Below are 15,409 nucleotides of genomic sequence, written 5' to 3'. Positions count from 1 at the left end.
TGATGGATTGACAGACAGCCAGAATGACATGCAGTCATAGCTGATAAGGGCTCTCTCCAGGGAAATCACAGCTTTTTAAAGATGTTGGCAGCTACTAGCAAGTACCTTTTTTATTTAAAAGGATTACAAGCATTGATTGCACTTCCTGTTTTCTTTTTATCACATTTCTGCACCAAGTGAAGCTTGTGTAGCAAGCCGAGCCTTTCAGACAATTATTTTGGAATAATGAAGGTGTGTCATGTTGGCTGTAATGAGTATTTTCAATGCCTAATTTGCGTGCAATGTGAAGGGACTTCAGCAGCTGCCTGGCTCCTGGCTAAAGGTGAGCGGCTTCTGACCGCAGAGGAAGCTGTTGTGGGCTGACTCAGCTGGGGACAAGTCGGGGTGGATCGCTTCTGTTAGCAGTGCGTGCTTCCCGCAGCAGAAGAGGGATTAAAACCTCTCCAATTACCATGGTTAAAACACTCGCTGAGGGGATGCATCCTGATTAGAAATGGCTGGTGCCTGCTCCCCACAGTGAACATCTGGACTAATCCATGCTCACCTGAGCAGCCCCTCTATGGCAGAGATGTAGGCAGATGAAAAATATATGTCCATAGAAGTACAGCGTGGCTAGACAGGGCAGTTATTATCTCAGCGCCACAAACACTTGCTGTCCCCGGCAAGAGATGAGGGATGTCTAAGAACAAGTGCTTGGCATCCTAACCACAAACAACTGGCAAACGCACCAGCAGAAGAGGCAGGTGGTGGCATGCCAAGCTGCACATCTCAGAAGAGGCAAATGCTGGGGGGCCCAACTCCCACTGCTGCTTTACCCTTCCTTGCCACCCAGAGCCACAACGCGAAGGGCCAGGTGCTGCCCAGCACCCAGCAGCCGTGAGAGCAGGCTGGGCTGAGGTCTCTCCTACAGCCGAGGCTGTCCAGTTACCATACAGTGACCCCTTTTTCTGTTTTGCTGTATTGGTACGATGGCTGCATATCCTGATTGCATCGAATCCTGGATCCAGCTTTGCAAAGCCCAATGTCTTTCCCTGAGAATTTGAAGGATAGCCATTAGATCTGCACTGCTCTGGAAAAGGATCACAAAGCCAGGAGAAAGCCCACACCTGAGTGCTCCTCTTGCGCTGGGCCAGGGGTGCACATGGCTTGGGGCACATCTCTGCAGCTGCAGGGGTGAGATCAGCCCAGCAGGTCCCCACAGGCCAGCGTGGCGTGCTTGCCTTCTGGAGCTCAGCAGCACTGTTCACTTTCCAGCTCACATCCTCAGAAAAGCCATTCAAAACCAAGGAACTAATTACCTGCAGGAAGACACATATGAGGACTGTTGGAATGCAGTCTGCTGGGCCATCTGTACAGCTGCTCTGTCCACCCACTGATCTGCAATGCTCTTCCTCACAGCGCCTTGGCATCAGGCAGGAGGATTACCTGGAACATCACAGTTTGGGGGGCGGGGGGGGGGGGGGGGGGGGGGCGGAGCGTGGGGTGCAGACTGCAGGTCCCCTGCACAGAGGCACAGCACGTCCAGGGTTTGGTCTTCCAGATGCCATGAGGATCCCAGGACTGCCTGCTGACAAGGCTGGGGACTCACTCCTGGCCTGGTACCCTGCGGGGAATGCTTGTGTTGCAGACCAGGTGCTTGCAGCGACTGCAGCTTTTCCCCTCAGCTCTCTGGTGCAAGGCAGATCCTCCCAGATCACAGCCTTCTGCGACCCCTGACATGAGCAGCCCATTGCCAGCCCCGGGGCCCTGAGCGGGATGCAGGCACGGTAGGCAGTAGGAATGCCCCTTCTCAGCAAGAACAGGGGAGGTTTCAGCCCCAACAAGTGACTGCCCAGGAGCAAGCTTCCAAGGCCAAGGGAAATTTAATGTTGTTGTTTCTTTTTGTAACTTCTCTGGCTGCAGCAGCACGTAGCTGTGGCAGCTGCCTGGAAACTCAGCTCCTGTCCCCGCCGGTGAGCCAGGAGGGGTGTCTGCTGCTGCAATAAGCCCAGGTCGCCTCCAGGATGCTGGAATACTCCTGGGACAGGCTGGCAGACAGCAGAGCTGCAGCAAGGAGAAAGCACAAACTGGAGCACCATGGCACAGTGAGAAACCCCTAACAAGTCACAGCTGCTGTCTTTGCACTGAACACAAAGAGCAGAGATGCAAAACTGAGATTATTCTGAGCTGCAAGAATCTGATACCTACCCTAAAGGAAGCTCGAGGTCTTCATAAATGAAAGGATGTGGGGAGCTGTGATATTAGCTATGGCAGATGTGGTTAAAGCAGCCAGCTTGCTGGTGATGGAGCAGCTTCTTGGAGGATTTGGGGGAAAGGTGATCACTTTCCCAGGCAGTGTATTACCAAGGCAAGTGGGAGGCAGAGACTTACATGGCCTTGCTTGCACTCAGTTACCAGAGATGTATTTTTCTCCTGGGGGTGCAGATATCACTGCCTTTTTTCATTTCCCATTAATGATCCCCACGGATCACATCCATCTTTTGTAAACAACTCCCTGGAGGAGGCTTGGACACCTTGCCTTCTGGAGTTCGCCGTGGCACAGCGCAAAGGCATTAAAGGTGATGCTGCTGCAGCATCTCTGTGCTGGGGCCAAGAGCGGAGTCGCAGCGCCCAGCTGCCATTGTGGTCTGCAAGCACAGGGGCACGAATCTCACAGGATGCATTCAGAATGAGACCGTGGCAAATGCCACCATTCCCAGCGGCAGAGCCACAGGTGCGGGAGTGACTCTCAGCCCCCTGCAAGCCCGTAGGGTTCCTGATCGGCTGTTGCTCTTTGACAAAAGCACTGGACAAAGAGCTGCCTTGCTCCTGCAGAGCAGCTGGATGGAACAGACTTCCTTCCGTCAGGCAAAGAAATACCCCAACATGCAGGTGCCAGCATGCAGGGGCACAGCACCAGCCAGGTTTCTGACCCAGCAGCATACAGCAGTTGCATCTGCAGGTGCCTTCTTTGCTCCTAGAGGAGCCTGTGCTGCCCAGAACCTGCCATTTCTGAGCACTCACTGCCCTTCTCCACTCAGATGAGTGTGGGTGTTGTCAATGAGCCAGGAGCCTGCAGCCCTGGACAGACCTAGAAGCATCTTCAGCCCACAGTCACCAGCAGAGTGCCCAGCTGTTGGATCCAAACCAGTTCTGTTGCAGGATGCATCTGCAGAGCAGGACTGGCTTCTCCTGCAAAGCAAGGAGGAGATCAGCCTGCCCTTGCCCTGCCCTGTAGGAGCCAGGGACAGCTGTGCAACTGCTGAAGAGAGAGAAGTGCCTATAGAAAAATTTCCTCAAAACGGTCTGTGCTGAGGGGGCACTGCACGGAGCTCTTAAAACATCTTCACAGACGCTTCTGCAATCAGAGCTCTCAATAATCCTACTCTTTTGTAGTTAAGGGTCTGGCTCTGGCTGGCAATTTGTTGTTTTGAGCTCTCTCCATTCCTCCACAATATCAAGACACAAATCCTTCTACACGGCCCAGACATCACACTAATACTAGGCACTTATTACGTCCTTTGTTAGGAGTACACTAACTTCAGGCTCTTTCCTCTGCCAGCAGGATCTCCTAGGACAACCAAGCCCACCTGATCCCCAGAAAGTCCTACGATAGCTAGACTGCTTGCCTAGGTGCCTGGAGTTGGACAGCAGGATTCAGAGAGAGCACATCTCTGTGCTTGCTGCGGCTGGAATGTGAGAGCTCTTGCTGCTGGGGACCTGGACTGAAAATCCAGGGTGCAAACACACAGCAACTGTCAATAGCTCTCTGCAAACAGCAGTTGGCTGATGCGTCCAAACTGTCAAAGCATACAGCTGTGAGTGCAGTGCTGACACAGTTGCTGTGTGTAGGCAATTAACAATAATGCTTGTAAAAAGGCCTCCTCAAGGTTTACAGCTACAGAATCGCTCACTGCAACTGTGAAAAGAAAAACTGTTGTACACTGAGGTCTGGCAGCACACCTCACGTGTCTGGAAACCCCTCTGGCCTCAAGACTCCTCCCTTCTGTTACAGCATCCCACTAACTGCTGTCATCAAAGGTCACCAGATGCTTTTTCCATACCATTAATTGAATAACCAAGGGAGCAGGATGGGAGTGGAGGCATGGGGATGGTGAAGGATGTGGAAGTGCTTAAAAACCTCAGGGATCAATAAGCCCGTTTCTGAGCGAGGACTGCAAGATGCTATTTAAATGACTGTCACATTATTGGGGAGGTTAAATTCTGCCTGTGTTATCTGCTGACCTACATTTGTGCCACCACAGAGCTGAGCACATATCCCCCTCTCCCAGTGCTGGCCAGCTGCTGCGTGCTACACCCAGCCCTGGGCAGCATCCTGCTGCCACTGGGTGCTGCAGCAGCCACAGCTGTGCACCCTGACAAGGCTTCCTGAACAGGGAAATTCATGCTTGTGTGCCGTTAACATGTTGCTCGTTTCCCAGTCCCTTGCCATCAAGAAAACCACCAGCAATTGATTTATCTGTGGCCAGGATGGAGTGTCATTTATTTACATCATTTCAGTATTAAAACTGGGTTTAATTTTTTTTTTTTCCTGCAGCTGATAACTGAACACTGCACTAATACATGCCATTACTGATATGAAAATGGGTCATGGCAACAAAACCTGTTATCAATGTCCAATGGTACCAAAGCTGGGAAGAACATGATCAGGATCCATGCTTGTCAGTGAGCAGCTGGACACCTACGAGGCTGTCTGTGACTTCAGGAAAACAACACTAAAGATTCATGTTTTAAAGAACATTAAAGGACTCTATTGGCTAAGAAAGGATGACGATGAGGATGCATTATCAGACTTTCTTTTGTCATTTAGCATGCAGTTTGCTTCAGGGATGGTGCTAAGAAGCTGTGGCCTTGCAGACTCCAGAACCCAGTGTTGTGTGGCTCCTGGGGGAGCAGAGCAGCAGGCGGGCACCGCGGGCTGCCTGGAGCACACACTGAGCACCTCAACTAGCTGCTCACAACACAACCCAGCTTTCTTTTTCTGAAAAGATGGAGGAAGCCAAGTGCATATTGTTTTTTCATCATTTCCTTCAAATTCAGCCAGAAAAAAAACCTGACATTGCTCATGAAGATGCTTTTTCTGATGAGCATTTCAATGAAAACTGGGAAGGAGCCAGAGAAGCAGCACCCTGCCTTGGGAACCCTGCCTGGCTCAGCTGCCGGCCCCGGCGGGGAACGTGCCCGCCCAGGCTGTGCTGGCCCCCTGCCCTCTGGGCATGCATTCATGGGACCACGTTAGAAGCGCAGCATTATGAAACAAAACAAGACAAGGTAAATAAGACTCAGGCTAGATGACAAGGAAATCATTTATTTCCAGGTCCTTGAAAGACCTTGAAAAAAATAACAAGGGCGAGGAAATCAACCGCCTAATTTTGTTTGAATAGAGAAGACTGTGGCAGCTGCCAGCTCCTCCTGTGGGTGTGGGAGGGCAGGGAGTGCAGGGCAGTGCCCACGGAGCAGCCAGCTCACTGGGCACCGTGCTCCTCCTGTATTTACATGGGGGATGGAAATTAAAACGCAAGCGTGCGTGCATGCGCAGTGGGGAGGACTGTCTGGTCGGGGAGGGGGAAACCCAGTGGGAGGGTGGCTAAACACGTACCCTGTCAGACCCCATCTCCTACGGACAGAGCCCTACTATTGCACAACACTTTTGCTAGAGGAAAGGCCGACTCCAGAGGGACTCCGACACTTCAGCCCAGAGGGAAAACACATACACATTCCTGAGGAAAGAGAGGGCTTTCTTTTCTCCTGCTCTGGGATTCAGGGCATCACCTCCCATTGGCCCTGCTGCCTCTCCAGCATCATCACAGTGAACCAGTGGCACACCAGGGCGTGGGTGCCTGCAGCCTCCTTGGCAGGGACCAGAGAGACCCTGAGAAATGAGCAGCTCCTGGTCCCAGCAGAAAGCCAAGCATGGTGGCAGCGGGGAGGAGCAGCCAGGGGCAGGAGCCATGGCAAAGATGCATCCTGCCTCTCTCCACCATCAGGACTCACGCTGTGGCCAAAGGGCCAACACCAGCAGCCGGGAAGCAAAACAGCATAAAATGAACGCGCATGTACATTTACATTTAAGTCTTCTCCAAGGATAGCAAACACCGTCTGTGGCTGAACTAAAAGGACAAACCCAGTGACAAGCCCAGGATGTGTCAGGCCTTGGGAAACCTTATCAGTTACCTATCAAATACATCATTGATTGTTTTAAACGGGAACAGATAAGGAGCTGCAATACCAGCAGGGCTGAGAAGCACTTTCCTTTAGTAAGGAGGAAGCCCGAGGAACAAAGGCAAATCCCACCTGCTGCCTCCTGACCCACCTGTTAAAACCAGAGGTCTCATGCAAAGGAAGCTGTGCCACCCACGGGTGTTTTGCAGGTTTCTTGCAGGGTGCCAGGGCAGGGACACCCGGGTGCACCGAGGTGTCACAGAGCTGCCACCACACCTCAGCAGCAGGCAGGATGACTCCGTCCATCACCGGGGCCTTGGACCACACCAGGATGCCACAGACAGTGCCCAGCGCGCAGGGTGCACAAGAGGAAGCCCCTTCGAGTCAGCAGCATTTTAACTACAGGAAAGGTCTAAGAGCTGAGACGCACAGCAATTGCAGCTTAGCAGGAAGTGTGTTTTGAAGTGAACTCCTGTGCAGCAGTCACTCTGTTCAGGATGTGACCATGGAGCCGCAGCCGGCGTGAGCATCCCCAGCGTGGCAGTGTGCATGGCAGTGTGCGTGGCCTGGCTCCGCACCAGCAGCCCGGGCACTGCCTGGGAGCCCATGTGCAGAAGTAAGGAGGACTCCAAAAAGTAAGCAAATGTAAGCAGAAAAAGCAAAACAGAAGTTAAAAGCTTATTTCCCTCTGCAAGGAAAGTTCTTAAAGAAATCAAAGCACTTCAAATGCTCTGACTCAAGTGACAAAAACAATTTAGACAACAAAAGGCTCCCGGTTTGCTCTTCCTATCCTGAACTGGGCTCACTGAACAGATCTATTTAAATGATAATTTGTGGGAGAGAAACCCCTCCAATCTCTCTTGAATTAGATTTTTCTCTTTCTTAAATTAATGCACAGTGCTTTAACAGACATCGGCATTAAGGAGATTACGACAGCCCCAGCAGCTCCCATGGGCACGCCAGCCTGGCCGTGTGGGTGCAACACAGCCCTGACCAGGAGGCAGCTGCGGGGAACACCCAGCTCAGGCCCACCCTCACAGCACAGCCCCCCTGGCAGCCACTACCAGCACCCACTGCACCCTGCGCGTGGACCCTGCCATGGCCAGAGCCCTGGCCCTGGAAGCGCCCGGAGCCTCGTGGCCTTTGGCTCGCACGGCTAGCACTCCTCGCTGTCCTCCTCGCCACGGCGCCCCGCGTAGAGCGCTGCCAGCTGCCGGAAACGTGGCCCCCAGCCCCCCAGGTAGGAGAAGTCCTGCTCCGAGCTGCTGGACCAGGTGTTGATGGAGCTCAGGGAGGGCACGGGGGAGTCCGAGCCCTCAAAGGCATAGGTCTGGAACGAGTCGTAGGGTGGCACAGAGAGGTCCTCATCCGCCTGCTCCACCTTCCTGCAGATGTAGTCTCTGAACATGGAGAAGTCCAGGTCTGGGCTCTGCACCCACTGTGGGAGGGCATGGCGCTCAGAGGCTGGGTTTCCGCTTGGGCCCCCCTCTCCTAGCCCCCCGCCCCCGTCTCCGCCTTTGATCTCACTGAAGTCATAGAGGCTGCGTAGGGCAGACATGTCGTAGGCCTCCGTGTCCTGCTCGCCACCTCCTTCATCATTGTACTTGATGACATTGTCCCTCATGTCTTCGTCATCCTCAGACGTCAGGTGGCTCTTGTGGTGTCGCTTCAGCGTGAGGATCAGAAGGACCAGCACTGGAGAAAGAAGAGACAGTCAGAGCACGTGCAATGGTCTCACACGGTGCCTGGGCACAACGGTGAAGCCCCTGTGTCACAGGGCGCCCCGGCAGCCCGGACCCCAGCTGCCATCCAGCTCCCATCAGCCAAGCTCATTAAGTAGCAGCCATGCTGTGGCACTGGCTGGGAGAGAGACTGGCCTGGGCTCCAGAGCAGAACAGGAGCTTCCTTTTCCATGCAGCACAACCACTGTGACAGGTGGAACAGATGGCTGAATGCACGGCTGGACAGACAAACGGATTGCTTCTGCTGAAGATGAACAGGAAAGGGGATGCGTGAACCATGGCAGCAGCCAAATGTTGGGAGGGTGATTGTGGAGCAGATGGCACAGAGCCTGAGCAATGAGCCACAGATGCGTCCTGGATCATCATCCATTCATCCCATCACCTTTAGAGCACCGATGTGCACTTTATTCATTTGGGCAATTAGGCAGAAATTTGTTTGTGCTGTGTTTGAAAATGAAACCAGTGTAAAGTACACCCTATGGGAAAGGGTTTTCTAAATGGAGACACAGCAGGAGATGGGGAGCAGAGACATGCCAAGGAGAGGAGACTTCACTGAGCAAGGCACTGACAACCACTGGAGGCCTGACAGCCCTCAGGAGCCAGCTGCAAGCCAGCATTGATGCTGAAGAGCTTTCAGCAGCAGTGTCCAACCGCACAGTGCTAAACCTGAGGATACCACAGCACACCACCACCCCATCCCCATGAGCCCCATTCACTTTCCATGTGCAAACAAGCCCACAATTTCTCTGCTCCTTCATGCCATGTCCTGTCGCGCCAGCATAAGCTCGTGCTAGTGCCGATAGCAGCATGCTGGGGGCACAGACCTGGGCAACGCTCTGGTTTGCGTGCACCCCATCTCTATCCTGCCTGCCTGCTCCAACTCTGACCCTGCCATCTCTGTGTTACAAGCGTGACTGCATGCCCCATGCCCACCACCCTTGGCCTCTGTGCTGGAACACACATATGCCCCTTTTGCAGCCAGATGCCTGCTGCCAGCACAGCTTGGCAGCCTGCACATGGCTCTTGGCACCCACCCACCCATGGCAAGGGCAGCTGTGCTTCGGCTGCACCCCAGAGCGCCACGTGGGGAGCAGGGACAAAGCTGGAGCCCCCACAACAGCCCTGGCCCCCTGCACTCCACTCTGCAGTGAGCCAGCAACAACGAGTCAGGGGGCAATGGGGCCTGGTTCGTGCAGGGTTGCAGGCAGGGCGGCCGGGGGCAGCAGGAGCCGGGCGGCACTCACCGATCAGGATAAGGACACACACCAGCAGTGCGATGAGGGCGCCTGGGCTCAGCGTAGCTGACATGGCGTAGGCTGTGCTATTGCAGGACTGGATGGCCCCGTTGCTGTCACAGCCACAGATGCGGATGGTCAGGGTTCCCGTGCTGCTGAGGGGTGGGGGGCCACTGTCCACCACCAAAATGGGCAGCAAGTACACGTCTTGCTCTTGGCGATTGAAGCCCACTCTCTGCGTGTGCACCGCAGCCGTATTGTCTGCAGGAAAGAAGCAAACCGACAGCAAAGTCACTCCCATCACAGAGCAGCAGGACCAGCATGAGCTCCTCTGTACACGGGACAAACCCTCAGGGTGCTGGTGGGCTTCTACCACATGCACATCAGTTGTACGGATGCCAACTCCAGCCACCAACAGCTCAGCTGAGCAGGGAACGGTGTGCCCTGGCCTCCTGCTGTCCCCCGACAGGAGCAGAGCCAGCTCTGGCTCCCCGGCGCCACGGTCCCCTGGCAGCCCTGGTGCCCAGGAGCATCTGGCCTGGCTCCAGCAGGTGCCCTGTGCTGGCATAGGGCAGCCCATCCCACCACCAGCACTGCTGGGGCTTAGCAAACCTGACACAGGAGCAAAAGCGCATGACAGAAGGGAAGAACCTTTCAGAAAATGCTCTGAGAGCGGCACAGAACAGGAATCAGGGTAAGAGTCAGTCACTGACTTGGAGACCCATCCTGACCCAACCTGGCCCACTCAGTCTGGAGCGGATGGGGCTCTGCAGAGGGTGCTGAGCTTGCAGGAGTGGTTATTGCCCCCAAACCTGAGAGCCACGGGTAAAGGGTCCTGCCTCAATCAGAGCCCAACACCCCCAGGGTCCTTTGTAAGACTTCCAAAAAAGCAGGCTGAGCTTCTTCAAGCCTGCCAACTCAGCTGGCTGTCCCTGTTTGCTCAAATCCTGCTGCTTCAGGGGCTTAGCTGGCTCAAGTTTCAGTACCACTAACACAGCCACTTCATAGGACCTGCCAGTGCTCCAGGGTCAGAGATGAGCTTGAGCAGAAGCTGCACACAACCTGGAGCATAGAGGCTAAGAAAAAGGGACTGAACATCAGCTCCGGACCCTGCTCATGCGTGCCACTTGCTGCCAGCCAGCAGCAGAGCAGGGTGGAAGGAAAAGGACTGAATAGCAGCTGAACAGTTGTGGCCAGATGTCAGAAGTTGCTGCTGACTGTCTGCAGTCTTTATCTAATAAAGCATAGATTGGCCTGGACACAGCAAGGTGCTGCTGTCTACAGACTCTCTCCTCATTGCTCCTGATTTATGCTGGACTGGCTCCTTTCTGTATCAATCAGCAATTCAATTGGAAAAGACATCTATTTTAATCTTGGCTCTTGGGCTGCCTGCCACCACGGAAATTGCCATATGGATCAGGCGCTGCACGAGAGCACCGGGGCACGGCAGGGGCAGGATGGGAGCCAAGCACAGAGCAGGTGCCCACCCGGCTGGGGCAGAGGCACCGGTGGGCAGGATGCGGGCAGGTCGCAGTGGCACCGTGCTGAGCTGGGGCAGAGCAGAGCGCGGAGGGCTCAGCTGCCAGTGCTGCATACCAGGCTGCTGCTCCCATCCCTAAGCCTCTGTACTCAGTCCTCCAGAGTTATCCATGTTCCAGAATATGGCTGTGTTGCTGCAAAGAGCAGAGCCTTTTACACCTTAGCTAGGAAGAGTTGGGATTTTAGCATAAAGGAGATAGGAAAACATCATCTCTCTGTGAGCTCATGTGAGAGCGCAGGGTCTGCCTTGAAGAGCTCACCTTCTGACTCAGGAAAGGCGTGAACACCAGACAGAAGACCACACCAGCCAACATTCAGGGCTGCACTGAATGCCACAAGGCCAGTATTCAAAACCAAATCTTCTCCCTGCACACAGAACTGTGCTGCAGGTTTCACTAGAAAAACTCTTCCTTTGGATGTAGCACCTTTTATCCTTCAAGAGAATTTCCTAGGTAACCTCATTCATCCCTGATCGCAACAGCACACTTCAGGCAGGCAACAACCTCAGCGCATGGACCAGGAGACAGCAATAAGGCAATAATGCATGCAGTGTCAGCACTGTGCCTGCAAGGCTGCAGTACCCAGCACTGGCCCATGCTTCCTCAATCAGACAGGATCCAAGTGCTGCAGCATCGCCAGCCTGTGGAGAGGATTACCCACAAGGGGAGCAGAGGCTGCCTATGCCCCATGTGCTGCCTGGGTTCCCTGCACATGAGGCTGGGACTTCAGCCCCTGCCTGGGCAGCCACCTGGGCTGCAGGACATTGCCACCAGGGCCACAACTCTGGGAGCTGCACACGTGGCACCAGCACAGAGGTGACCTGGCAGAGCTGCCAGGGAGAGCAGGAGAAAGGCTTCCTGTTCCCTACCAAGGATAAGCTAGGGAAAAATGAATTGTTATGCTAATCATTTGCACAAAGGTAACAAGATATCATTTGGTGCCACTCCCTCAGCTTGCTGCAGCATAGCTGGGAGATATAAATAACGTTAACAATGCTATCACAGCAAGAGGCTGGGACTAACTCCTGTCTAGCCCAGCTAAACAAGCCTTGGGCATCTGGATCCAGTAGAGAGACAAAGGCAGGACAGATGGAACGAGCAAGGATCTGGTCCTCAACCCGGGAAGGTTGGTTTCGCTGGTGCCATTAGGAGCCAAGTAACCAGCCCAAGACTGTGGCCAGATCCCCACGTGGTCCCCCAACCACGCAGGTCCGAGGGAGCAGCCCCAGCCACTGGTGCTCCCTTGAGCGCTGTGTGAATGTGCTCATAGTGCCAGCTCCTCACCTCGTGGCAAACAGCAGAGGACTGTGAAGTCCCCTTCAGGTTACAGCCAGCTCGGCTCCTGCTCAGGAGGGCCTGCAACGTTGCACAGCATGCTGTATTTTTAGAAATGGTCTCTACAAATCAAGGGGAAATACACGTGCAAGTTGCAGAAGGGCAGCTGCTAACCTCAGCTTGATTCAAATTCTCCGACCACTCGCTGCCCCACTGAGCCCCCTACTTCCCAGTACAGAAAGGAGAAATAGTTTCAATGCTGAACCCACAGTCAGAATAAAGCAGCACAACAGACAGCTCTGCTCTGAGAAACCTCAGCTCAGGAAGAGGCTGAGGTCTAGCTGTGCAACCCAAAACTTCATACATGGGAGAGAGACAAAAATCACAAGTGCATAACTATTTCAGTCATCATAAAACTACATTTTCTCTCTCAAACAGGGTGACATGAGCACATGCTACAGGAGGAAGAAATTTCACATTCACACCAAAGGCAGAGCTTACCAAGGCTGGACAGCCAGACCCCCACCTCAGGCCCCAGCGGTGGCCCCTGGGCTCAGAGCCAACTCTAGCCTCCTTCCTGGATGCTGCCAACCCACTGTGCCCCTCTCTCCCTGGTGCCCTGGGACCTGCTGTCCCTGTTGGGAGTTTGCACCCGTTACTTACGAGCTTCTTGCATTCCCCTTCCAGCCACAGACTGAAGAACAAGACACTCCAGAAAGGCAGCGCTGCTGCCCTGCGATGCAGACTATTTGACTATAGAAGTGAGGTAAATTTTGCCTAGATCGGGGAAAAACATACCCTGGAAAACATATCCAAAGCAACCTCTTATGTACCAATGTGTTTTCTCTTGGTACTGCTGTGTCTTCACACGCAGCTGACCCGAGACAGTTGCTGCCAGGACCTGTGTCTTGGCATCCTTTTGTTTGCACCAGCACAGCCTGAGTGGTTGCAGAGTGAAGCCAGACAGGCCCTGGCCCTGCAGCCTCTCTTATCTCTTCCTACGTAGCAGCTTTCTGCTAAATCCAATTCTGGGGTCATGAGGTTGGGGAGCAGTACTTCCCATAAGGTGGTACTGAAATTTCAGCAGATGTCAATTCACAACTTTCCTGCACAAATGAGTTTGGACCTCCTCCACACCCGAGTTCTGCTCCCTGATCCAGTGAGGTTGTACTTTGTGCCATGGTCACACCGCTCCAAAGGCTGTGCTAGGTTTGCTCTGAGGCCCCAAGCCAAACCAGTTGCTATGCTCGCCATCGTGCTACACCAGCTGACATCTTATATTCCTTGGCAGATTTCCCGTGCCACCTTCTCCATGAACACACAGTGGTTTTATCCTGTACCACATCATACCACCTCGTGCAGCAGCACCTCTACCTGCTTGAGGAGCAATTCACTAAAGGCAGAAACCAATGGGAGTTGAGTGTGCAGGGATCAATCAATACCGCCGAGAGAGCAAAGTTTAGGAATACAATATACTCCGTTGGATACATAACATCGCTAGGAATAATAAAACAATTCTCTCAGACTCCCTCTCCAAAGAGGCTCTTGGCAGCTTCAGAAAGAGAGCTCATAAATACTTCTCGTAACTCAGCCTCGATCAGCACCAAGACAGCAGAAGACAGCAACCTACCTCCAGCCTGGATTCCGACACCTCTGCCCTCTCCCATGTCCGGGCCCCACTGAGCATCCACCTTCCCCTTCTCTGCCTCTGCTCCGTAGCCCCAGCACCCGCCAGCTCCGAGTGCAGATGGCTACCGCCCCACCTGCAGCCACGCTGCTGACCTGAAGGTCTCCTCAAAGATCTCCTTCCTTCAGCCCTGGGCAGTTGCAGCTGCTATGAGAAGAATCTGTTTTTTCCCTTTTGCGTGTTTTTTCTCCCAAGTTCTTTGGGTGCCAGGCCTTGGCACCACTGCTGCTCACTTGCCTTTGGCTCAGCCCCGACAGATTTGGTGCCCTTTTTCACCCTGCATCAGATCAGCATCTGTGCTACTCGTGCTGGGAGCAGCATCCCTGCAGGGCTGGAGGAGGCTTTGTCTATCCTGAGGCAATCCTCAAATCCTAACATTTTGTTTGAGACTGAAACACTTTTCAGATCTTCTATCACCCATTACATGCTCTTAATGAGACCTGCAGAGAGTTCAGACATTTGTTTGCCTAGCCCTTGAGCTCTGGAGTCAGTAGCTCCATGTGGCGCTCCATATTATCTACCACCCCTTCCAGGTTGTTGGGCTTAGATGCTTTCTACCATCCCTTCCAACACAATTAGCATTTCTTGGAGAACATGATTTCAGGCTTTAATCGCCTTTGATCCTTCTCTAATCAATTTTCTCAGGCCAGAAAGACCCAGCAAAAGGCAAGTTAGGAGTCACAGGATGGTGAATGCCTTTGGAAAGGCACCAGTTGGCCGTGGGTGAGGTCAGCTTTTCCAGTGCTATCTTCTCCTTTGGGCGCTTCATTAGCTGGGCATCTTCCTTCTGGATTGGGTCCACTGTTATCACAAATGACTTTTTATTTCATGTCTGATGAATTAGCAAGTGCTTGAACACTCCCTCGGACAGACCAAGAAAAATGCCAGTAGGAAATAGCACTGTTTCTAAAAGCCTGACTCCTACAAACTGCTTCAGATATAATTCAGCTAATGCAAAGCATCCTGCAGGGTGACCTTTTGCTCCTCTATCTCTGACCTGGTGCCAAGGCAGCTCCTGGCAGCCAAGGCAGCTCTGCATGCTGCTGGGAGCTGATGAGCAGGGCTGCAGGTGTTAACTGCAGGCACTTTTGAAGGGCCAGCCCCACTCTGGGCAGCTTTGGCTGCAGTGGGGCCAGACCCAGCATGGGTCAGGTCAGCAGCAGTATCGTGGCTGAACTGTGGCAGCATCAGACTGCAGCAGACGTGCTCTGCGACTGCTGCCATACACCTATTTGCTAGCAGGTGCTCTACGAGCTTTTCATCAGCTAGACAGGCTGCCCCATCACCTCAGGCTTTCCCTGAAGTCCTCATAGGCTTCATCTGCACTGCCCACAAGGAGCCCCAGGAGAGCCTGGACAACGAACAGTGTCCTCTCCTGCCCTGGCTGGCCCTGGCCCCACACGCACAATAGGGCCGCTCACCATCCACCATCTCACTCCTGCTTTCCCAGTGTCCTGTGAGGGTTGTTAGCAAGGTGCCTGCCTGAGCTGGGAGCACAGCCAGCAGCACCGCAGCCCTCCCGAGGGAGCCCCTCCACGCCGTGGGCCAGCGCGGTGCCTGGAGCAGGAGGGCGCCTCTGCCTGGGCTCATGCCCTGCCTGATGGACTGTAACGAGAGCGGTCCCGAGAGGATGCTGGTCCCTGAGGACAAGTTACCCTCCTGAGATGGCTTTCTGCTGCCCTGCAGAAGCTGAGGGAAGTAGGTGCAAAGCAAAAAAGAGAAGAAGGATTTAAGCAAGAGCTCAGTGAATCCATCTGTGCTGACATCCAT

At 53.8% G+C, this 15,409-nt stretch overlaps 1 protein-coding gene across 1 annotated transcript in view; it reads right to left on the bottom strand.

Moving 5' to 3' along the window:
- Positions 1-7,318: 7,318 nt before the first annotated feature.
- Positions 7,319-15,409, bottom strand: part of CDH22 (cadherin 22) — a 51,342-nt gene continuing 43,251 nt past the window's right edge. Inside the window, exons 10-11 of the mRNA XM_035567152.1 lie at positions 9,149-9,400; positions 7,319-7,857 (exon numbers count right to left, since the gene is read on the bottom strand). Coding sequence (XP_035423045.1) covers positions 7,319-7,857; positions 9,149-9,400 — 791 coding nt within the window. The remainder of the gene's footprint in view (positions 7,858-9,148; positions 9,401-15,409) is intronic.

Source organism: Cygnus atratus, chromosome 16 (genome assembly GCF_013377495.2).
Source record: "Cygnus atratus isolate AKBS03 ecotype Queensland, Australia chromosome 16, CAtr_DNAZoo_HiC_assembly, whole genome shotgun sequence".
NCBI lineage: Eukaryota > Metazoa > Chordata > Aves > Anseriformes > Anatidae > Cygnus > Cygnus atratus.
This window is presented reverse-complemented; position numbering and strand designations above follow the sequence as displayed.